Source organism: Taudactylus pleione, unplaced genomic scaffold (genome assembly GCF_031769625.1).
Source record: "Taudactylus pleione unplaced genomic scaffold, aTauple2 ptg000248l, whole genome shotgun sequence".
NCBI classification, from domain to species: domain Eukaryota; kingdom Metazoa; phylum Chordata; class Amphibia; order Anura; family Myobatrachidae; genus Taudactylus; species Taudactylus pleione.
This window is the reverse complement of record NW_028284650.1, coordinates 1033175-1057961: the sequence shown is the minus strand read 5'-3', so window position 1 is coordinate 1057961 and position 24787 is coordinate 1033175. Positions and strand designations below refer to the sequence as shown.

Below are 24787 nucleotides of genomic sequence, written 5' to 3'. Positions count from 1 at the left end.
GTTCCCCACATTCAATCTGTCTCAAAATCATGTTACATACATCTAAACAACATATTCAAAATTCGACCATTTCTCACACAAGACACTGCAAAAACTCTAATCCATGAACTTATTATTTCCAGCATTGACTATTGCTATGGCCTCCTTACTGGTTTTCCCAAAAACAGGCTATCGCCATTACAATCAATTATGAATGCAGCTGCGAGGCTTATCTTCCTTGCCAAACGTTCGTCTGCTGCCCTGCTCTGTCAGTCCCTCCATTGGTTGCCGGTTTTCTACTGTATTCAAAACAAAATAATCTTACTTACACATAAGGCTATTAACCAAACCACACCAACATACATCTCTTCACTCATCTCAAAATATCTCCCTGCCCGACCTCTCCGCTCAGCACAAGATTTGCTCTCTCATCCCCACGCATTACTTGCTCCCACTCACGGTTACAGGACTTTCTTCGGGCTGCACCCACTCTATCGAATGCCATACCACGCACAATACGACTTTCCTCTAGATCCCCAAAAACGCACCTCTTCAGGCAAGCTTATCAGATCCCAGAACCACCCACATAACCTTCATAGCTTCCATATCTAATTACATCCCCTTTCGCAGTCCACACAAAACCTCACACATCCTCTTTCTCTCACATCCTCATGACATTTGGCCGACATTCCGGTGTGAATGGATCATGCAGCCCACCAAGAAACTGTGCATTCTGGCTGGACCAAAATGCAATATATAGCACCTATCCTTGTGTATCAATGCCTATTTCCCTATAGATTGTAAGCTTGCGAGCAGGGCCTTCCTACCTTTATATTGGTCTGTTATTACCCAGTTTTGTTCTATTAATGTTTGCAATTGTAAAGCACAACGGAATATGCTGCTCTATATAAGAAACTGTTAATAAATAAATAAAATAAAATAATGTAAGTGACCCCCCTTTTGTAGGTTGCAAAGTTCAAATTTGTGGCCCAAGGCTATTCAACCCTTGCAAAACTATAGCTACTTTTTCAAATCAAAATAATCTCTACCTGTGCCCAAATTAAGCAGCCTGCTGTATTTCATGCACAAACCTTTTTTGGGCCAGGCAAAATACAAGTGGTTTATGTGTTACTGACCTCCTCTGTTGGTTTTAAGTGTCAAATTAGTGGCCCAATGCTATTTAACCCTTTCAAAGCTACAGATACTTATTCAAAATTGTAAAATATGGTATCTGTGCCAACTTTTCCAGCCTATTTCATGCCCAAAACTTTGATGGGTCAGGCAAAATACAAGGGAGTCATATGTATGTGACAGCCGTTTGTTTGTTTAAAGTGTAATTTTTGTGGTCCAATGCTATTTAACCCTTGCAAAACTACAGCTACTTATACAAATCAATACAATCTGTACCTGTGCCCACTTTGCCAGCCTACAGTATTTCATGCCCAAAGCCTTGTTGGACCAGGCAAAATAAAAGTGGGTCATAAGAAAGTGACCTCATGCTATTGGTTGGTAGTGTCAAATTTGGGGCCCAAAGTTATTTAACCCTTGCATCACTACAGCTACTTGTTCAAAATGGTATAATGTGGTTCATGTGCCCACTTTGCCAGCCTTTTTCATGCCCAAAACCTATCAGGTAAAAAACAAGTGTGTCATAAGTAAATGATTCCGCTGTGTTTGTTTCAAGTATAATTTTTATGGTCCAATTCAATCTAACCCTTACATAACTACAGCTAATTATTCAAATCAATACAAGTTGTACCTGTGTCCACTTTGCCAGGCTTTTTCATGCCCAAAACCTTGTGTGAGGAAGGAATCAGTTGGCAGGAGAGGCGGCATACATTTGAGTGAAGTGGGCAGGCGTAGTGTGAAGGGAGAGAAGGTCAGAAATGTATGCGGGAGAGGATTTGGTGAGGGCTTTGTAGGCGAATGTAAGAACCTTGAATTGGCATCTGAAAGGGAGCCAGTGTAGGGCTTGAAGGAGAGGGGAAGCAGATGTAGAACGTCTGGAGAGGAAGATGAGCCGAGCAGCAGCATTGAGAACTGATTGTAGTGGAGAGAGGTGAGATACTGGGAGGCCAGCTAGGAGAAGGTTACAGTAGTCCAATCTGGAGATGTCCAGTGAGTGGATGAGGGTTTTAGTGACGTCCTGGGTGAGGAAGGGTCTAATCCTGGAGATATTTTTTAGGTGGAAGTGGCAGGACTGCGAGAGGTGCTGAATGTGCGGTTTAAAGGAGAGGGAGGATTCCAGGATAACTCCAAGACAGCGCAGATTGGGGCTAGAGGAGATAGTTGTGCTAATGTTGTTGGCTAATGACATGTTATAGCTCAGGGAAGGCATGCGACAGTGATAGAGGGATGAGGGGTGCATGTCATGGCTCAGGGAGGGCATGTGATAAGAGAGATGCTGTGGAGGGGGCATGTCAGGGGGACATTAGGGGCATGTGGGGAAAACACAGCTGTGGAGGGGGCACAAGCACTCATTGCAACTAGGTGCTAACCGCCTCTTGTTTTTCCTTAGCAGACGGGGAGGGGTGGCTTAAAGCATATTTTTGCACCTGGGGCCACCACTTACTAGCTCCGCCACTGTATGTGCGCTAGTGAAGCCCCAGCTATGATTTGTATGCATGGGCTGTGCGCAAATACACAAATGTCCCAGCTGCCGGGATTTGTATTGACGTACAAAGACGCATGGGTCACAGATCAGTCGATGATCATCAGACTTCTCAGCTCCCCCATGGTCACACAGAATGGCCCCAGTAACTCTGACAGAGCAGCCATTTATTCTGTGTACAGGATTGCAGTCTGAGACACGCCCTGAAATTGGTCGCGACACCTGCGTTCTCATACCAACCCCCCCACAAACTGTCCCTTCCTGTAAATCCCTTTGCGAATACTCACTGCGAGCGACATCAGTAATGAAACATGACACACACGCAGTGCGACTCAGGCACATGCACAGACCAACAATAGTCACTCAACTTCATAAACATTGGCATGCCATCCATGCCCCCAGTCTCTTAAGTTGCGAAGACCAGAGAGCCAGCCTGCAGCCCAAAGCACCACACAGTGAGTGCAGCTGCCAGCGCCCGTTTCTCATCAAAATGAAATTACTAGACATCAAGACTTTTTTTTTTATGTAATTAAAGAAAAGTTTGAAAAATATAAAATAGATCTTCATTAGAAAACATTGGGAACATTGATGTTTAACTCAGTGATACTGAAGATCCAAATATCTGACAGAGGGTTCTGATGAAACCTCAAAAAATTTCCATCCCTACTGAGAACTGTAGTTATGCTGACAAGAAAAAAAGTTACATAGCACAGGGCCTGATTCACTATCACACGCAACTGCATATGCAATTGCGATTACGCACACAGTTCAACTGCGATAATATGCTAATCCATTGCAATTCCCTCGCAGCACAGCACAAGGACGCCCACTTTACTCACACACATACGTACTGTTCAGCAAGACTATGAAACATTGGTACAATCGCAGCCTCACGCACACTTGCACAAGCCCTGACCTTACTCAGAAATTGCTAATTTCCACGCACGCTATGAGACCGCAGGCTGCGTACGGCATCGCAGTGGCTAATTTATGCACGACCCTGAAACGGCATGCAAATGCACTGGCATGCCTGTGTTTCCCCGGCCACCCCCGTAACCACCCACAAAAGGCACTTCTTGTCAATCACTCTGTGATGGGTCTGCGTAGCCTCTTCAATCACAGCCCTGACCGCAGCGGCCGGTTCGCGCACTGCGATGCATGCGCAGTGGGAAATAATTGGCTTACTGCATGTGTATTCGCAGCTGCGTACAGTAGTGAATCAGGCTAAGTCAACTACAGCCACCCACTGGACAGGACAAAGGATGACTGAGAGGAAGAGTGAGGTGTGTGAGAGAGTGTGGGGGGCGTGTGGTAGAAACAAAGATTGAATTGGAGAGAGATTTTGAAAAGGCTGATGCAACAGCAATAAAGGAGATAAGAGTAACAGTGTAGCGTAAGGGAGAAACAAAGAATTGTGGGGAAATCTTTGGATAGTAGGGGGCAGGGCCGTAGCTAGGGTAGTGCGGCCGGTGCCATAGCACAGGGCACCAAAAAGTCTAGTTACGGCTCTGGTAGGGGGACAATAGGGAGGCAGTAGGAATAGGGGAGTGAGAGAAAATGGGAAGAATGGGATGAGGGGGAGAAGTGGGGAAGGGAGAAATAAGGTGAAGAATATGGGTGATTGGGGGAAACAGGAGAAACATGTAGGGGGAGAAGAGATGAACAGGGGTCAGATAGGAGGATATGGTAAGAAATGCAGCTTGGAAGCAATAATGGGAAGATGGGAGAAATGGGCCGGGTGGAGAAATATGAGAAAGAATAAAGGATGATGGAAGGAACAGGCAGAAGAATAGGGGGAGATGGGAGGACCAGTGTGAGGAATAGGGAGATAAGGGAAGACAGGAGAGAGGTGGAAGAGATTGGGGGGGAGTGGTCTGCACTGAACCTGTCTAGTCAGTGAACAAAGAGTCTAACATACTAGTGTCATAATAGGGTTGTATCTCTCATATCATCCCCACTCCCCAGCACTGTATATCATCATCATCCCCCCCCTCCCCGGCACTGTATAATATCATCATCCCCCCTCCCCAGCACTGTATAATATCATCATCCCCCCTCCCCAGCACTGTATAATATCATCATCCCCCCTCCCCAGCACTGTATAATATCATCATCCCCCCTCCCCAGCACTGTATAATATCATCATCCCCCCTCCCCAGCACTGTATAATATCATCATCCCCCCTCCCCGGCACTGTATAATATGATCATCATCGTTATTAGCTCCATAATCTTCCCACAGCACTGTGTAAGGGGTAAGACACAAAATCACAGTACACCATAGATAACTATGGCATAGGTACAAACATGGCATTTTTAAAACATGGCACGGTAGGTAAATAATGGGCATATAACATGACAAATTTACATACATGACAATTCTAAAAAAAAAAGCATAGTAAAAATAAAATGGGATCAAAAAAATCTAATGGAAGATGAAAACGGCATAAGATGTGGATGACAGTGAGACACGCACACAACAGTTATGCAAAATAAAATGAAATAATACAGCATGTTCAAAAAACATAAAAAACAAATTCAAGATGAGAAATGAAAGAAGCAAAAGGAGGTTGGTGCAGGAGTTTGCCTGATATGAGACAGGTGGTCCAGAGAGCAAGACATGAGATACTGAGAGCTGGACTTCAGGTGAGGCAGGCATCTTTTTAGAAGAAAACCTTTGCAGGTAGGCCCACCAGCTTGCAGGCCAAGATGAGAAACAACCAGTGATGGATCGTACCTTCTTATATCAGGGGGGCTGCCCATGTGCTGCAATCCGAGCAGTGGTCCAACCCCTGTACTCTTTGACGCATGCCACGTGTATTGTGCATGCACAATGCATCTGATAGCGCCCATGACCAGCACACAAACACCTGCTTCAACGTACTGCATCAGCTGCAGCCCCTAGAAGCCAGATAGGCCAGACAGAAATGCAGAGAAGCAGCTTCCCATTGGAAATGCTCTCTGCTTATAGCAGGCCAGACTGGCAGTCCCAGTGGGCGAAAGCACCGCCCCCTGGGGCTGCCTGTCTGGTTGTGATTAGCAGATAGAGCTTTCAATGGGAAGCCACTCCTCTGCCATTCTGTCTGCCCAACCCAGCTTCTAGGGGCAGCAGCCGATTCAGTAACCCAACTATGGGCAGTGCACCAGGGCCCCTGTGGACTAAGGGACCTGTGGCTACCCAGACTGCAATGAGTTTTTCCATGGGCCCCACCAATTAGAGAAACCGTGGACTGGGGCCCAGGGCAGAGAGCCACATCTCGTTGTGAATTACATGTCTCTCCCCGCAAAAGCTGCGTGCTGCCCACCAAGGCACAATTGCCCACCATCTTGGCACTCCCGTGTATTTTTACATTTTAGCAGCAGACAGCTATGTGCTTTCATCACTCCAATAACACGCTACTGATAAAAGCATATATAGCTGTTGCTCCGGATAACTACTCATTCTTGCACATTAACATGACAAATATTTATTTGATGCTACAAGTTGGCCTTACTAATGTTCTGGTCTATGGAGTGATGTTCATCTGAATCCTTAGCATTTGGTGTGTGCAGGCTGACTGCACCTGGATACAGATACATTTCTAAAGAAAGAAATTCCCTTTAAAGCTCTAAGCATAGTGGAAGACCATAAGCTCAGCCTAACGTAGAAATGCACTGGATTAGTGTCCGAGGAATACATGTAGCTGTGGGGACAGTTTGTGCTACATGCCCCAAGTGCATCTGTACTGCTGTAACTACCTGGGCAATGGCAGTGATACCATACAAAACTCAGACATGTCTTCCAAGCTCTGTTTAAGCAGTTTAATAATAGACACCTGATTGGGAAGAGAGACTAAAATACCTGTTTAGTGAAACAATGTAACTGCATAAAAGTTTGCTTGATGTGTAATTCTGTTTTATTCAATCCTCCTCTTGCAGCAAACAGGCACAGTTAAAAGCAAACCACTTAATTCACAGACTTGAAGGCTTCTTGTGGGTAGTAAAGTTTGGGGCACAGTTCGGAAACGTGTGGGTCCCCAACTGTCAGCCAGTTGGAGAGCCATTGTTTGCTTGCCTGAGTGCGGGAAAGAGGGGGATATTTTACACATATATATATATATATATATATATATATATATATATATATATACATACATATAAAATACTGCAGTATTGCACCAGCCGTTTGCATATATTTTGCATCCCATATATTCCTGCACATCACAGCCAGGGGGAGGAAATACTGAACATCTATACAATGCTGTCCGGGCTGACAGTAAAGCACTTCATGGGAGTTCAAAAAGTTCACAGTTTCAAACTTTGCGTTTGGTAACAGACATACCCTATATACTTCATGGGGACTGAGCCATCATTGGATCACAATTCCCTATTTAAAACAGTTTTAATACAGTGTATTTTTGGCTTTGCACTCCTGATGTGGCTAACACTGCTCCAGTGATAGAAAAAGAAAAAAATTCCAGGCATCTCCAGCTCCCAAATGTGGTCTTCATAAAAAGGCTCCAGGGGAGGGGGTCATTGTCCGTTCCATTGGTCATACGTGTGTCAGATGCCGCCATAACTCGTACACAGCATGTCAGGTAGCGTGTGCTGGCTCTGTCATTTTGTGCTCCGTGACGTTGGTAGACCCTTTCTAGAAACAAATGAGACTTAGTTATCCCATCAGATGACCGCTCTCCCTATGCTACACGTTTCTTAATAATTACTTATGGATACTGGAATCTCGTCACAAAAAGACAAAAAAAATGTTGATGTCAAATACATTATGCTACTATGACCAGTATACAATATACTTTTATATAAAATTACAGTAAACCATATTTTGCATATAAATTATTTCTTGCAAACTTTAAATGAAAAATATTAATTTCTATATGTTAATAAGGTGTCAGTGTCATGGGGCACGGCGTATTGGCACCTATAACTAACCCTTTTTCTCATATACTGAAATGAAGTTACATCTACAGGTTCATTTCTGTTAATGCTATTCTGAACATTGTAAAGAAATTGAAAATATATATATATAATACTAAAGTGAATCCAGCTCTTAAATCTGACATGGACCAGAAACAATACACTATTATAATGTGCAGGTCAGTGAATAATACAGCCTGGCATTTCCTTACACATGAGAAGAATCCTGGTTAATTAGAAAAAGGAAATTTTTTTTATCTACTGGAAATCCTTTTTCTGAGGCTGCAGTAGGACATGGACAGAAGATAGTGAGGGGAGAGATCTGCCGGCCCAAAAGCTTGGTGAACATCCACCTTGCTGGTAAGAAAGCACAGTAGAACTGAAAGACTCAGACAGCATCCTGTGACTAGTGCTGCCTAGACATTGGGCGAGCTCAGGTGCAAGGAGGGAGTGGCTAAACCCTGCCCTGGTGTACATTCCCATACTACACACCACGGGGAGTCTGGTCAAAGCAATCGCAGAGAGGCATTATTAAGCCACCCCTGTTACTCACGGGTCCATACAGAGGCTAGTGCTCAGGTGATTTGTACCTACCCTCAACTCGCTTGCTATCCCTGGGGCAGATGCATGAAGCTCTGGGAAGTGATAAAGTGCAAAGTGATAAACGACCAACCAATCAGCTCCTGTCATTTTTCAAACACAGCACGATCAGCCTGTAACAGGACAGTTGGGAGCTGAGTGGTTGGTCATTTATCACTCTGCACTTTATCACTTTCCAGAGTTTCAAACAGACAGTGGGGCAGATGTATGACGTCCAGAGTCAAGTTCAGGTACAACACAGACTGTATAAAGGAAGGATGAACATGGCATATTTATTTATATTTATATTTATATATATATATATATATATATATATAACTGCATATAAGGTTATCTTGGAATATCTATCAGAGGTATGAAGAAGGCATAAGCTGCTGTGAAGGCCACATACAACAAGAGATATGGTAAGAACTTACCTTTGTTATCTCTGTTTCTACGAAGTCCATACGGTCCACAGGGTTGACCTTGGGGTATAGCTGGATCTGGATCCACGGGCACCACGCAGTTAAAGCTTTGCTGCTCTCAGGATGCACTTGGGTCCGTCCTCCTCTATACCCCGCCCCCGAGCCACAGCACCTCAGTTGGTAAGCAGCCAAGGCCGGAGGAGGAGACTAACGAGAGAGAAGGAAGACTGGAACACACAAGAAACCATACTCACAGAAATGGGAGACGGAAAACCGGTGACCAGCCACACAGCCCATATGAAGCCAGGTGCGTCAGGGCGGGCGCCCTGTGGACCCTATGGACTTCGTAGTAACAGAGATAACAAAGGTAAATTCTTACCATATCTCTTGTTTTCTACTTCAGGGTCCATAGGGGGTCCACAGGGTTGACCATGGGGATGTCCCAAAGCAGTTCAACTAAGGGTGGGGACGCTCCTGTGCTGAAAGGAGTACCCGGCACCCGAAGGATGCATCCTGAGAGGCGAAGGTGTCAAACGCATAGAACCTCAAAAACGTTTGAATGGAAGACCAAGTGGCCGCCTTACACAGCTGAACAGCGGAGGCGCCACGTCTAGCAGCCCAAGAAGGACCCACAGAACGAGTGGAATGAGCCTTAACAGAGGCTGGCACAGGTAAACCCTCCTGTGCATAAGCCTCACAAATAACTGAACGAAGCCAACGGGCTAACGTCTGCTTGTTGGCAGGCCAACCCCTCTTGTGAAAACCGAAGAGGACAAACAAAGAATCCGACTTCCTAACCGAAGCAGTCCGGTCCACGTAGATTCTAAGTGCCCGGACTACATCTAAGGAAGCCTCACCAAGGAAAGATCAGGCGACTGAAAAGCTGGCACGACAAGCTCCTGATTAATGTGGAACTTGGAGACCACTTTGGGCAAAAACTCAGGACGAGTGCGGAGCACCGCTCTGTCCTGGTGAAAAATCAGAAAAGGGGGGCGACAGGAAAGCGCCCCCAACTCTGACACCCTCCTGGCAGAAGCAATTGCCAGGAGAAAAACGGTCTTGAACGTCAGCCACTTGAGGTCCACCGACTCAAGAGGCTCAAAAGGAGGACCCTGCAAGACCCGTAGCACCACCGCCAAGTCCCAAGGAGCCACAGGAGGCACGAAGGGAGGCTGGATCCTGAGAACACCCTGGAAAAAGGTGTGAACATCCGGTAGTGTAGCAATCCGTCGCTGAAACCACACGGACAAAGCAGACACATGAACCTTCAGAGAGGCCAGGCGTAAGCCGAGGTCCAAACCTGATTGAAGGAACTCCAAGATTCTGGAAACCCGGAACACCTGAGGATTATAGTTTCTGGATTCACACCACTGAAAGTAAGTGCGCCACACCCTGTGGTAAATCCGTGCGGAGGCAGGCTTGCGGGCCCTAAGCATGGTACCAATGACCGAACTGGAGAAACCCCGAGACCTCAAGACGGCTGTCTCAAGAGCCACGCCGTCAAAGACAGCCGGACCCAGATCCAGGTAAAGGTAGGGCCCCTGAGACAACAGATCCCGACGCTGAGGAAGAAGGTACGGAGCGTCGATGGAGAGACACCTCAGATCGGAGTACCAAGGACGTCTGGGCCACGCCGGCGCCACCAGCACGAGCGTGCCACCGTCCTGCTTGAATTTCCGCAGAACCCGAGGAAGTAAGGATATCTGAGGAAACAGATACGCCAGGTGAAACGTCCATTTCACCGACAGCGCGTCTACCAGACTGGCGCCTGCGTCTCTTGTCCTCGACCCGTAAACGGGCAACTTGTGATTGTGACGGGAGGCCATCAAGTCCAGATCCGGCAGCCCCCACCTGTCCACGAGTAGCTGAAACACCTCTGGGTGAAGCGACCATTCCCCGGGATGCACGTCGTGACGGCTGAGGAAGTCCGCCTCCCAATTGAGGACTCCGGGAATGAAGACTGCCGAGATCGCTGGAATATGAAACTCCGCCCAAGCAAGGATGCGAGACACCTCCGACATCGCTGCCCGACTGCGAGTTCCTCCTTGGTGGTTGATATACGCCGGACTGCACCTGAACCGCCCTTCCGTGAAGAGCGGGACCGGACGACTGCAGGGCCCGGTATACTGCCCGCAGTTCCAGAATGTTGATGGGAAGAAGAGCTTCTTCCACAGACCAACGACCCTGAAGTGACAACGAGCCGATCACTGCCCCCCAACCCCGAAGACTGGCATCCGTCGTGAGCAGGACCCAGTCCGGGATCCAAAAGGGGCGCCTCTCGACCAGATGAGCTGTTTGAAGCCACCAAGCCAAAGACTGCCGAACCTCCGGGGACAACACCAGCAACTGAGAGCGGATCCGGTGAGGTAACCCGTTCCATTCCGATAGAATCAGCCCCTGCAGGGGCCGGGAATGGAACTGGGCAAATTCCACCATGTCGAATGTTGACACCATGGAGCCCAGAACTCTCATAGCCGAATGGACCGACAGGCGGCAACTGCTCAGGCAACTGTGTATCCTCAGCTGCAGGGAGGAGACCTTCTCCGGGGTCAGGAAGATCCTTTGCTGACGAGAATCCAGCAGGGCTCCCAAATGAACCATCCGCTGAGATGGAATCAGGGAGGACTTTTTCCAATTTATCAGCCACCCGTGCGCTTGCAGGCAAGCGATAGTCAGGTGGAGATGTTGAAGCAGTACCTCCGGGGAGCTCGCCAGCAACAGGAGGTTGTCCAGATATGGCAGCAGCCGTACATTCTGGTTCCGAAGATGTGCGGCCATGACCGCCATAATCTTCGTGAACACCCTCGGTGCCGTGGAGAGACCAAAGGGTAGCGCCCGGAACTGATAATGGTGTTGAAGGATAGCGAACCTCAGATACCGCTGGTGCGAAGGTGCTATCGGAACATGGAGGTAGGCGTCCTGGATATCCAGGGACACCATGTAATCCCCCGGTTCCATCGCCAGAATGATGGAACGTAACGTTTCCATCCTGAACTTGGGAACTCTGAGGAATTTGTTCAGAGACTTCAAGTTGAGGATAGGGCGATGAGAACCATTGGGTTTCTGCACCAGGAGCAGAGAAGAATAGTACCCCGTCCCTCGTTGTAATTGAGGAACGGGAACAATGACCCCTGCTGTCAGCAAGGACTCTATAGCTTCCTGAATCTGTAAGGACTTGGTTGTATCCTGAGAAGGACTCGTGCAGAAAAACTGGTGGGGCGGTCTGTGCCGAAAAGACAGGGCGTACCCCTGGGAGACAACTTCTCGAACCCAGGCATCCGTGGTGGTATTGTGCCAGCACTGGGCAAATAGAAGAAGTCGGCCTCCTACTCTGGGGTCCCCCAGAGGGAGGCCCGTCCCATCAGGCAGAAGGTTTATCTTCCTGTTTGGAAGAAGGGCGCCTGTTTCTTGGGCTTAGAAGCGGCCTTGGTCGTCGACTGCCTCGGGAAGGACTGACCTTTGGCCTTGCCCTGAACCCGAAAGGACCGAAAAGCAGAGCTGCGAACCTTGGTAGGTGCAGAAGCCGAAGGGAGGAAGGCTGATTTAGATTTAGCCAGAGTGTCCACAATTTTGTCCAAGTCTGGACCAAAAAGCAACTCCCTATTAAAAGGTAAGGCCTCCAGCCCCTTTTTGGAGTCAGCGTCAGCTCTCCAAGACCTCAGCCACAAGGACCGACGCGCCGACACAGCTGCAGCCGACACCCGAGAGGTCAGCAGGCTTGCATCTAACGATGCTTCCCCAATGTAGGAAGCCGCATCCCTCATTTGATCTTTCAACGCTCTCTGGAGGATACCTTTCCGGAAGATGCTCCGGAGATCCAAAGCATTGGCCCAGCTCTCGATGGCCTTAGCCACCCAAGAGATGGCCATGGACGGACGGGCCACCGCCCCCGAGAGAGAGTAGATAGACTTCAAACAAGTCTCCACCTTCCTGTCCGTGGGATCTTTCAGGGAGGAGATTGACGGCAAAGGCAGCGTAGCGCTTTTAATTAAGCGGGTAATGTGGGAATCCACCGCAGGAGGAGTTTCCCACTTCCTGCAATGAGCCTCCGGAAACGGATAGTTCGAAGCCAACCGCTTCTGCGGTTGGAACCTCTTGCTGGACAACTGCCAGGCCCCTGCCATATGATCCGTCAACTGATCGGACAGGGGAAAAACCATCGAAGCTACTTTGGCCTTTTTAAAATTTGGGTTCTTTGACCTGGGGGCCGGCACATCCTCCTCAATGTGAAGGATGGCCCGCACCACCCTAACCAATGCCGGCACATTAATGGAAGACTTAGCCTCCACCTCCTGGGCCCCGGCATCCGAGTCAGAGTCTTCATGGATCTCCCCGTCATCCGAAGACACGTCCGTGTCCGTTAACTGAGCCGCCAGTGAAGCCGGAACGGAACGCTTGGACGCCCGAGGGGGCAAATCACTGTGCAACATAGATTGAAAAGCCGATGACGAAGCCACCAGGCTCTGAACAGAGCTGGAGAGGACGTCCACCCAAGGCGGGGGTACTGCCTGAGGATAGCCCTGAAAAGGTACCATCGACTGCTGCGGCACCGTGGGGGATTACACGTATACCGGCAAACCCGCATAAGGACCCACAGTCTGAGACCCGGGAGGAGACTGCACCAGACGCGTCACACCCGGGGGATGGTAGGCTGGGGCAACGCCCTAGAAGGGGCTGCAGTCGGGACCGCAAGTCGGTCCGCGATCGACGCCAGCACTTGCGTAAAGATCGCCCACGGAGGATCCTGCGCCACCGGGGGTTTAGAAGGTCCAGGTACCAACTGGCACCGCCCACACAGACCGTCCTGAGACAAATCCGCCCCGTCAACTCCTGCCGAACAGCGTCGGCAGGAAAACAACACAGGAGCCACAGAGCGCTCATTCTCCTCATCAGACATGACACAAACTTTTTTGCAATAAAAGTGTCTCACCGAAACGAGGTAAGGCGTATAACACCCACGCACTCCCAAGTATGCAACCCGAACAGCCCACAAACTGGTACTGAGGAGCACACCGCAGTATGTGACGGACCTCACAAATACGTAGATTTATATAAGTGAGGTTACGCAGAAAGAACACCCCTCCCCCACGCACCTGCGGGCCGTAGGAGAAGGAAAGGGATAGGGAAAAAGCTGACAGTAAGTAGAAAAAAAGCACAGACAGCAGCACTAGCAATAGTCACATACCATGCAGAGAAGTTATACTCACTGCACCTTCCGCTACAATCAACCTCCCAGATTCAGTGTCTGGGAGGGCTATAGCGCTGCGAACACTGTCCTGATCAGGGGAGAGGTACGCAGGGGGACTGGTCCACTGGAAGCCTGCCTGGGAGCTCTGCGATGCTGCCTGAAGATGGCCGCCGGAGAGCACTGAGGAGGAGTGGCCAGGAGACAACAGCCCAGCGACGTCAGCACGCATGAGAGAAGGCGCGCTGGGCTGAGGGGAGGAGCACTGAAGCAGGGAAGGCTGCCTCCCCTGCTAGTATGAAAACCCCCAGGGAAGCCGGTTCCCCGCCGGTCTTACACCCTGGAGGTCAGCAGACACGCGGGGTATGCCACACAGTGGGGGAGCCCGCCGCCGCTACTAGCGCCGCCGGTCTGTCCCCAGAGACCGGCGGCATGAAGACTGCATTATGTTTCCCTGCGCGCAGCGCTGCACGTGGCTTACCTGGCCCCTTGAGTCCGGCAGCAGTCAGTGGGAGCTCCCGGAGCCACGCTAGCACTGACTCCCGAGGTCCCCGCTGCGATCCCCGGATCAGTACCGGCGTCGCAGCGCCAGCGGGGCTGTTGGAGCGGCAGCGTGGACGTCCAGAAGGACAGTCTGATGCTGCCGCTCTAAAGACAGTAAAAATAAAATAAAATCTTCTTTTCTTTTAAAAAAATAAAGCTTAGGGGCTGCTTATGCAGCCCCACTGCGCAGGGTGACCCGACTCCGGCCGGGCACCAACTAAAACTGAGGTGCTGTGGCTCGGGGGCGGGGTATAGAGGAGGACGGACCCAAGTGCATCCTGGGAGCAGCAAAGCTTTAACTGCGTGGTGTCCGTGGATCCAAATCCAGCTATACCCCAAGGTCAACCCTGTGGACCCCCTATGGACCCTGAAGTAGAAATGAAAAGGTTTATCAGAATTTGCTGAAGAGGAAGACACTGTGGCTGATCAGCCATATCTCCCTTTCAAGACTGTCTAGGTAAGAGAGGTGGTGCCCTTAGCGCAAAAAACACCTCCATCCCACGTTTGTAGAGACTATCTGCCGCTCCTGTCAGATGTGACTGACTGATCCAGGGATGTAACCACTCTCATAACCATCTCACGGTACTACTAAGGTGATTGAGGGGAAGAAAAAAAACCATGAGCGTAGAAGTCTCTCTCAAATGGGCTGCAGGTGGAGTGGCCCATAAAGCACTAGTGTCCAAACTGGAGAGAATGCTTTCCACCATCATGCAATGCAGAACAGTAGTGGGGGCAGGTTGGTCAGAAGTAGAGAAATAAGCCCCTTCTAACAGAAGTCCTGTAGAAGTAACAACAATTTGGGATGTTTTATAATCCAGTGGTAGGTCTTCTGATAAGCCGGCCAAAGGTAAGCACACAATCCTGTAAGCACTCCTCCTAGAAGGCAGCATACAGAAAGTCCTTCCAGAATGTATGCATTCTTAATTTCCCCGGACACCGATCACTCAACTTTCCTCAGTACCTCCATCATCAACAGAACCTTGCTCCAGTGGAAGGAATTTGGAGGCCTTTAAATTCAAAAGGTCATTTAAAACTCAAGCACCTCTGCTGATCTGGTAAATGGCAAATGACCAATGGGCCCAGCAGCATCTAGGTGGTTGAATAGAATGTAATCCTGCTCCAAACCATCTGGTATCTTTGTAATATGCATTATCTGCAAGCGATGCCAAAGTGGTAGGACAGGGAGCAGGTCCAAGAGGCAAGTCAGGATGTATTGTGATTAAAAGTCTTTGTGTCTGACCTTTCAGGAGTCCACAAGGACTTAGTTTTCCATGAAGAGACAGTATGGGACTTTTAGAAATGGTTCCATGGTGATTATTTCCCCAAAGAATGGAATGAGCTCTTGATGAATAGTAAAGCTTCTACATTAATTTGTAAGGTACTATATTGCCTGTAGTATCTTGCGCAGCCTGAGGGAGACGTAGGACGGAAGGGAGAAATTGGTCATACAGAAGGCATTCCTTTTTAAAATACAGAGCACATCTGTAGAGTGAAAATAGGTGAAGGTGGCACATTTTAGGGCAGTCCCTTACTGTATGGAAGAAGCATGGTCATTTCCACTCAAATCAGGACTTTTTGGAAGTATTGTCTACAGACCAGGATTTCACCCAGAGGACTCTCCACACAACCACAGAATTGGCAGAGGTTCTGGCTGTTAGGGCCGTATAAACAGTGCAGGAGACCATGTGTTTGGTATTAGAGGCAAGATGCAACAAGTCTTCATATTGGGAGCGCCATTTTGCAACCCCGGTAAAAGTTGTTCCGCCCATTTGAAAGTTGTCTTCAGCATTCAAAAAACTGAAAATATTGGCCTAAGGGCAAAACGCTGTTTGAAAATAAGCGATTTAAAAGACCAAATGTCCTGTACAAGGGTTCCCTGAAGGACACCAACCCTGGAGAAGGATTTGTGATCCAATAGCTGTGCAATTAGAATCCCCACAGTTGGAGACTCCATATGAAGTATTCCAAACCAGAGAGAGTAGGGAAAATCATTGTTGGGACCACTCATTTACCGGACACCAAATAATTAAAAAGCAGGATACTTGCGCCTTGGCAAATCCCTTCACCATAATGTAAGTGCCACTCATACTGGACACCATCTCAGATTCCAATTTGGGGCTGCTATATTCCCAAAGAGTGTAGGGACAAGGGGAGCCGCTATATAGTTCTATACAGGAAACTGCACCCAACGTTGCTGCAGGGGCCCACATCAGAGTATGATCGCCTCCCACTGCGGTCAACCAGGGCCCGGAACACTGCTTGCCATGGGAGCAGACGGATGCAGTTAATGTAGAAACATTCCTCCACTGTCATGCTCCAAAGCACTCCTGAAGTGGCTTGTAGCACTAATAAAAAGACACGCAACTTCATTCCTTTGCTGGTTTATTTATTTCTTTTTTTAATCAGAAGTCCAAGGTGCGTTGCAATCCTTCACTCAGCAAATAAATCTTTAGCTCCCATAAAAGAATAATTGTAAAGTGTAGACAATATGAGTCATAAAAGGACAACACTGCTTCTCCTAGATCTCAGAGCAAAGAAAAAAAAATAAAAAATTAGTACAAAACCATAAAAAAAAAAAAACACGCAAAAAAAAAAGTGCAGATGAAACAAAAGAAAAATATTATAAACAAGTGCCTGAAGGGAAATTAGCATTGCTATGCACCCCGGCCTGAATAGAGGAAGAAAAGAGACATTTAATCACCTGAATGGTGTAACTTTACCCCCATTGGTAAAGGCAGATGAACACCTAGTCACAGCCAAAAGCAGATATACAACTAACTCTACTCTCCGCATATAAGGACCAATGTCACTCGCATTGCGAGCGCTCCTCATTACAGCTCCCAGTCAGCAGACTCAAAGACTGCAAAACTTGTGTAAGTTAGTAATTTGTGGCCATTTATCACTTTTACATGTAAGAATAGATACCTTGTGCTAGAACTTATAGGCCCATACGTAATAGCCTGCGAGTTACCGGAACAGGTGCAGCTCCTGTGAGTTAGCCCATAGTTTTAAAGCGGCAATCATTTAAATCAAAAAACCAACCTGGTTTTGCCTTTTAAATGATTGCCGTCAGAAAGACGTCGGTTCCTGTAACTTGCAGGCTGATACATATGGGTCATTATGTCTTTAGATCTAGGAGGATTATAGAAATACCACATTAAACCACAAACCAAAGTCTCTGAGATACACACCAGTGGGTTAGCACACGCTGAACACAGATGGTGCCTGTGTGCTGTATGTATTATGAAAGGATTTCAGGATGGGGATGAGGGTAGGAAATGAGGGCCGGAAATTTGCCTCTGTTTCCCAGCAGTCTTTCATCAGTTTGTAGATCTAACAAAATAAAAAAAATTAAATATAAAAAGAGGGTTATAGCCGAAACACATAAATGACTGAAACATAACCAATTCTGGCTCTTGCCAACTACCCTGCACCCATTATAGACTCACATTACCAGTCACCCACTCTTCCTCCTGCAGTTGTGGCTTTATAATAGCCGTGTCTGGCAATGTGAGTAGTGTTACTCTGCTATTATAAAGCCATAAGAGCAGGAGGAAGAGTGGGTGACTGGCAGAGTAACAGTGCTCACATTGACAGGCACTGCTATTATAATGCAAGCAATGTTACTCTGCCAGTCACCCACTCTTCCTCCTGCTCTTATAGCTTTATAATAGCAGAGTAACACTACTCACATTGCCAGACACGGCTATTATAAAGCCACAACTGCAGGAGGAAGAGTGGGTGACTGGCAGAGTAACACTACTTACACTGCCAGACATGGCTCTGATAATGCAGTTATTTTAGGAGGAAGACTTGGTGATTGGGGTCACAAAGAGCTTCATCTTTTAATCCGTAAGCTTGGTGTCCTTGGAGGTGGTGAATGGGCAGGGGCAGGCTGGGGACCTGGGAGATGAGATGATAATGGTCTATGCTGCATCTAGAAAGGATATCACTGGAAGAGGGACTCTCAATTCATCACATGGTAGCCCTGTGCATATGAGCTACACTGCTAGTTACACCTGTACTTCTTATCAGAAAGTACGTTCTGACCAATCAGCTACATCTGCAGCTGCTGCATCAGAACTGATGTAGCTTCATGATGATATGAGAGTCAGCATGTAGTATGTTTAACAAATCAATAAGGATTGTCTTCTGAACAAGTCTGCTGCTATTGCTTATAAAACACTATGCAAAGTGACTCGGCCCAGGACAGAAAAAACAAGAGATATGGTAAGAACTTACCTTTGTTATCTCTGTTTCTACGAAGTCCATAGGGTCCACAGGGTGACCTTGGGGTATAGCTGGATCCTGGATCCTCGGGCACCACGGAGTTAAAGCTTTCAGCTGCTCCCAGGATGCACTTGGGTCCAACCTCCCCTATACCCCGCCCCCGAGCCACAGGCACCTCAGTTGGTAAGCAGCCCAGGCCGGAGGAGGAGACGAAACAGAGAGAAGGAAGACTGGACACACAAGAACCATACTCACAGAAATGGGAGACGGAAAACCGGTGACCAGTCACACAGCCCATATGAAGCCAGGTGCGTCAGGGCGGGTGCCCTGTGGACCCTATGGACTTCGTAGAAACAGAGATAACAAAGGTAAGTTCTTACCATATCTCTTGTTTTCTACTTCAGGGTCCATAGGGGTCCACAGGGTGACCTTGGGGATGTCCCAAAGCAGTCCAACTAAGGGCTCCTGTGCTGATAGGAGAACCCGGCGCCCAAAGGATGCATCCTGAGAGGCAAAGGTGTCAAACGCATAGAACCTCAAAAAGGTCTGAATGGAAGACCAGGTGGCCGCCTTACAGAGCTGAACAGCAGAGGCGCCACGTCTAGCAGCCCAAGAGGGACGCACAGACCGAGTGGAATGAGCCTTAACAGAGGCTGGAACAGGTAAACCCTCCTGTATATAAGCCTCAATAATAACAGAACGAAGCCAACGGGCTAGAGTCTGTTTGTTGGCAGGCCAACCCCTCTTGTGAAAACCAAAGAGGATAAACAAAGAATCCAACTTCCTCACAGAACTAGTCCGGTCCACATAAACCTGGAGTGCACGGACAACGTCTAAGGAAGTCTCCCCAGCCGAAAGATCAGGCGACTGAAAGGCTGGTACAACAATTTCCTGATTAATGTGGAACCTGGAAACCACCTTAGGCAGGAAATCAGGACGAGTGCGAAGCACCGCTCTGTCCTGATGAAAAATCAGAAAAGGGGGACGACAAGAAAGCGCCCCCAAATCTGAAACCCTCCTGGCAGAAGCAATTGCCAAGAGGAAAACAGTCTTAAAAGTTAGCCACTTGAGCTCCACTGACTCCAAGGGCTCAAAAGGCGGACCCTGTAAGGCCCGAAGAACCACCGCCAAATCCCATGGGGCCACAGGTGGCACAAAGGGAGGCTGGATTCTTAAAACTCCCTGAAAAAAGGTGTGTACGTCCGGCATAGCAGCGATCCTGCGCTGGAACCACACCGACAGAGCAGACACGTGCACCTTCAGTGAGGAAAGACGTAATCCTAAGTCGAAACCCGACTGAAGGAAAGCCAAAATACGCGAAACCCGGAACACCTGGGGATCATATTTTCTGGCCTCACACCACTGAAAGTAAGTGTGCCACACTCTGTGATAGATCCTCGCGGAAGCAGGCTTGCGCGCCCTCAGCATGGTGGTAATAACGGAGCTAGAAAAGCCCCGAGACCTCAGGACGGCTGTCTCAAGAGCCACGCCGTCAAAGATAGTCGACCCAGATCCGGGTGAAGACAGGGCCCCTGAGACAACAGGTCCCGCCGTTGAGGTAGGAGGAACGGAGCGTCGATGGACAAGCTCCGCAGATCGGAGTACCACGGCCTTCTGGGCCACGCTGGGGCCACCAGGATCAGTGTGCCTCCGTCCTGTTTGAACTTGCGCAGGACCCGAGGCAGCAGAGATATCGGAGGGAACAAGTAAGCCAGTTGAAACAGCCATCTCACCGACAGTGCGTCTATCAGACTTGCGCCTGCGTCCCTTGTCCTTGACCCGTACATGGGCAGCCTGTGATTGTGACGGGACGCCATCAGGTCCAGCTCTGGCAGCCCCCACTTGTCCACGAGTAGTTGGAATACCTCTGGATGAATCGACCATTCCCCGGGATGCACGTCGTAACGGCTGAGGAAGTCTGCCTCCCAATTGAGGACTCCTGGGATGAAAACTGCAGAGAGAGCTGGAAGATAGCGCTCCGCCCAAGCCAGGACGCGGGACACCTCCGACATCGCAGCTCGACTGCGAGTCCCTCCCTGGTGATTGATGTACGCCACCGTGGTGGCGTTGTCTGACTGCACCTGAACAGCCCTTCCGTGAAGAGCGGTGCCGGACGACTGCAGGGCTCTGTATACTGCCCTCAGTTCCAGGATGTTGATGGGAAGAATCGCTTCCTCCGCCGACCAACGACCCTGAAGTGACAAGGAGCCTGTCACCGCCCCCCAACCCCGGAGACTGGCATCTGTCGTGAGCAGAACCCATTCCGGGATCCAAAAGGGGCACCCCTCTAGGAGATGAGCTGTCTGCAGCCACCAGGCTAGAGACAGACGCACCTCCGAGGACAACACCAGCATCTGAGAGCGGATCCTGTGTGGCAATCCATTCCATTCCGAAAGAATCAGCCCCTGCAGGGGCCTGGAATGGAACTGGGCAAACTCCACCATGTCGAATGCCGACACCATGGACCCCAAAACACTCATCGCTGAGTGCACCGACACTCTGCCACTGCTCAGACAGCCGTGAATCCGCAGCTGTAAGGAGGAGACCTTCTCTGGAGTCAGAAAAATCCGTTGCTGACGAGAGTCCAGCAGGGCCCCCAAATGAACCATCCGCTGTGATGGGATGAGGGAGGACTTCTTCCAGTTGATCAACCAGCCGTGCGCCTGTAGACAAGCGACCGTCAGGTGGAGATGCTGGATCAGTACCTCCGGGGAGCTTGCCAGCAAGAGGAGGTCATCTAGATACGGTAGCAACCGTATCCCCTGGCTCCGAAGGTGAGCCGCCATGACCGCCATCACCTTGGTAAATACCCTTGGTGCCGTGGAGAGACCAAAGGGTAGAGCCCTGAATTGGTAGTGGTTGTGGAGAATAGCAAACCGCAGAAACTGTTGGTGCGATGTTGCTATAGGCACATGGAGGTAGGCGTCCTGGATATCCAGGGAGACCATATAATCCCCCGGTTCCAACGCCAGAATGATGGAACGCAAAGTTTCCATCCTGAATTTGGGAACCCTGAGAAACCTGTTCAGGGACTTCAAATTGAGTATGGGGCGATGAGAGCCATTGGGTTTCTGCACCAGAAACAGCGTAGAGTAATACCCCATCCCACGTTGAGACTGTGGTACGGGTATAATGACCCCCGCCGTCAGCAAGGCCTCTATGGCTTCCTGAACCTGCAAGGCCTTGGTTTTGTCCTGAGAAGGACTTGTGCAAAAAAACTGGCAAGGCGGCCTGTGCCGAAAAGACAGGGCGTACCCCTGGGAGACCACTTCTCGCACCCAGGCATCCGTGGTGGTATTGTGCCAGCACTGGGCGAATTGAAGAAGTCGGCCTCCCACTCTGGGGTCCCCCAGAGGGAGGCTCGTCCCATCACGCAGAAAGCTTATCTTCTGGCTTGGAAGAAGGGCGCCTAGCACTCCAGGCTTGCTTCTTTGGCTTTGAGGCGGTCTTGGGTGCGGACTGCCTCGGGAAGGACTGACCCTTTGCCCTGCCCTGAACCCGAAAGGAACGAAAGGCCGAGCTCCGGACCTTAGCAGTTGTAGTAGCTGAAGGGAGGAAGGCTGACTTGGATTTCGCCAGGGTATCTACTATTTTGTCCAGGTCCGGACCAAATAGTAATTCTCCATTAAAAGGTAAGGCCTCCAAGCCTTTCTTTGAATCCGCGTCTGCTCTCCAAGACCGCAACCACAAGGATCTACGAGCAGACACTGCTGCCGCCGAAACCCTAGAGGTCAACAGGCTAGCATCCAAAGATGCTTCTCCAATGTAGGAGGCGGCATCTCTCATCTGTCCTAACAACGCCCTCTGGACGTCCGGAGCTTCATCCGTAAACGCGTCCTCCAAGGCGTTGGCCCACCCCTCAATGGCCTTGGCCACCCAGGAGATGGCCATGGACGGCCGGGCTACCGCCCCTGAGAGAGAATAAATAGACTTTAAACAAGTCTCCACCTTCCTGTCCGTAGGATCCTTCAGCGAGGATATAGACGGCAATGGCAAAGTAGCACTCCTGATGAGGCGTGTTACATGGGAATCGACTGCAGGCGGAGTTTCCCATTTCTTACAATGCGCCTCCGGGAATGGATAATTGGACGCCAAGCGTTTCTGTGGCAGGAAACGCTTACTGGGTGTCTGCCAGGCCACCGCCATGTGATCAGTCAACTGATCAGACAAGGGGAACACTGCAGAAGTAACCTTAGCTCTTTTAAAACTAGGATACCTCGACTTGGGAGCGGGTGCCTCATCCTCAATCAGAAGAATGGCCCGCACCGCCTTAACCAGAGCCCGCACATTGATGGAAGACTTACTGTCTACCTCCTGGACTGAGGCATCTGAGGCTGAGTCATCCTGCACCTCACCATCGTCCGAGGACCCCTCAGAATCCGGAAGATGCGCAACCTGCGCCATGACTGAGCGTTTAGACGCCCTGGAGGGCACGTCACTGCGCAACATCGACTGAAAGGCCGAAGATGTTGCCGCCAAATCTTGGACAGTGTGGGAAAGCGCATCCACCCAGGGTGGAGGAGTTGCCACAGGAGCCTGAAACGGCACCACAGCCTGCTGTGCCACAGGGGTGGACTGAATATACATTGGCAACCCTGCATAGGGACCAACAGGCTGAGACCCCGGGGGAGTCTGCAATAATTGTGGGACACCCGGGGAATGGGGGATGGCAGGCTGGGGCAACGCCCTAGTAGGGGCGGCAGTCGGGACCGACAGACGGTCCGCGATGGACACCAGCACCTGGGTAAACATCGCCCACGGTGGCTCCTGCGACATGGGAGGTTTAGACATACCAGGGAGCGCCTGGCACTGTCCGCACAGGCCGTCCTGTGACAAATCCTCCCTATCAACTCCTGCAGAACAGCGCCTGCAGGAGAACAATACCGGAGCCCCGGAGTGCTCAATCTCCTCCTCGGACATGACGTTGGAAGAAAACGTGCGCACTCACCCGTGTGCTGGACAACAGCCCACAATATGGCACCGTGTAGCACACAACTGTATGTGACGGACCTCACAAATACGTGATTTATATAGGTGAGGTCTGTAGAAACACCCTTCCCCCGCACACCTGTAGGGCTTGTAGGAGAAGGAAAGGGATAGGTATAGGCTGACAGTAGAAAAAAGACACAGACAGGCAGCACTAGCAAAAGTCACATACCATGCAGGAAGATATACTCACTGCACCTTTCCACTACAATCAACCTGCCCAGATTCAGTGTCTGGGAGGGCTATAGTGCTGTGTACACTGTCCTTCTGCAGGGGAGAGGTACACAGGGGGACCGGTCCGCGTGCTCCCTGAGAGTATCCACGCTGCCACAGAGAAAATGGCCGCTGGAGACCTCAGAGGAGGAGTGGCCGAGTAGCTGCAGCTCAGCGACGCCAGACTACGAGCTGAAAGGCGCGCTGAGCTGAGGGGAGGAGCCGCTAGACAGGGAAGGCTTCCTCCCCTGGCTAGCATATTAACCCCCGGGTTGCCGGCATCCCGCTTGCCGCTTAATTTACCCTGGTGGTCTAGTGGTCTGGCGGGGTATGCCTCCGCTGGAGGGGGGGCCCGCCGCCACCGCTAGCGCCCCCGGTCTGTCCCCTAGAACCGGGGGCATGGGACTGCATTTGAAAGGAACCCGCGCACCGCCGCTAATCAGCGGTGCGCGGCTTACCTGATCTCCCCGGCGTCTTCCGGCAGCAGTCCCGGGGGAAACCAGAGTCCGGCTAGTACAGACTCTGGCTTCCCCCGCCGCGATCCCCAGTTCAGTGCTGGCGTCGCGGTGCCAGCAGGGAGAAGGAGCGGCAGCGTGGGAGTCTGTACAGACAGCCCAGCGCTGCCGCTCTGTAGAAAAACTGTAGTAAAAAATAAATAAATAAATTTAACTAAGTTAAATAAAAAATTAAAAGCTTTAGGGGGCTGCTCCAGCAGCCCACCCCGCAGGGTGACCCGACTCCGGCCGGGCACCATCTAAAACTGAGGTGCCTGTGGCTCGGGGGCGGGGTATAGGGGAGGTTGGACCCAAGTGCATCCTGGGAGCAGCTGAAAGCTTTAACTCCGTGGTGCCCGAGGATCCAGGATCCAGCTATACCCCAAGGTCACCCTGTGGACCCCTATGGACCCTGAAGTAGAAAGAGGCGACAGGCATGGGGGATGGGGGGGCAAGGATGCTGCAGTGGTTATACATACTCCACACCGTGGGTGGCCATAAGACCATCTGAGTGCAGTTAAGAGGGGGGGCAGAGGTGGACTTCTGCAATACAGAGGGCATAAAGAACACCCAGCCACGCTACAACAAACTGCTGAACAGGTCACTCAAAAAGGTTTAAGAACAAAAACAAT

The 24787-nt window shown here is 50.0% G+C and overlaps 1 protein-coding gene across 1 annotated transcript in view; it reads right to left on the bottom strand.

Annotated features, from left to right (window-relative positions):
• Positions 1-6376: 6376 nt before the first annotated feature.
• The window catches only part of TYK2 (tyrosine kinase 2), a 73375-nt gene continuing 54964 nt past the window's right edge, over positions 6377-24787 (bottom strand). The window contains exons 24-25 of the mRNA XM_088479859.1: positions 17424-17565; positions 6377-7219 (exon numbers count right to left, since the gene is read on the bottom strand). Coding sequence (XP_088335985.1) covers positions 17431-17565 — 135 coding nt within the window. The 3' untranslated portion in view covers positions 6377-7219; positions 17424-17430. The remainder of the gene's footprint in view (positions 7220-17423; positions 17566-24787) is intronic.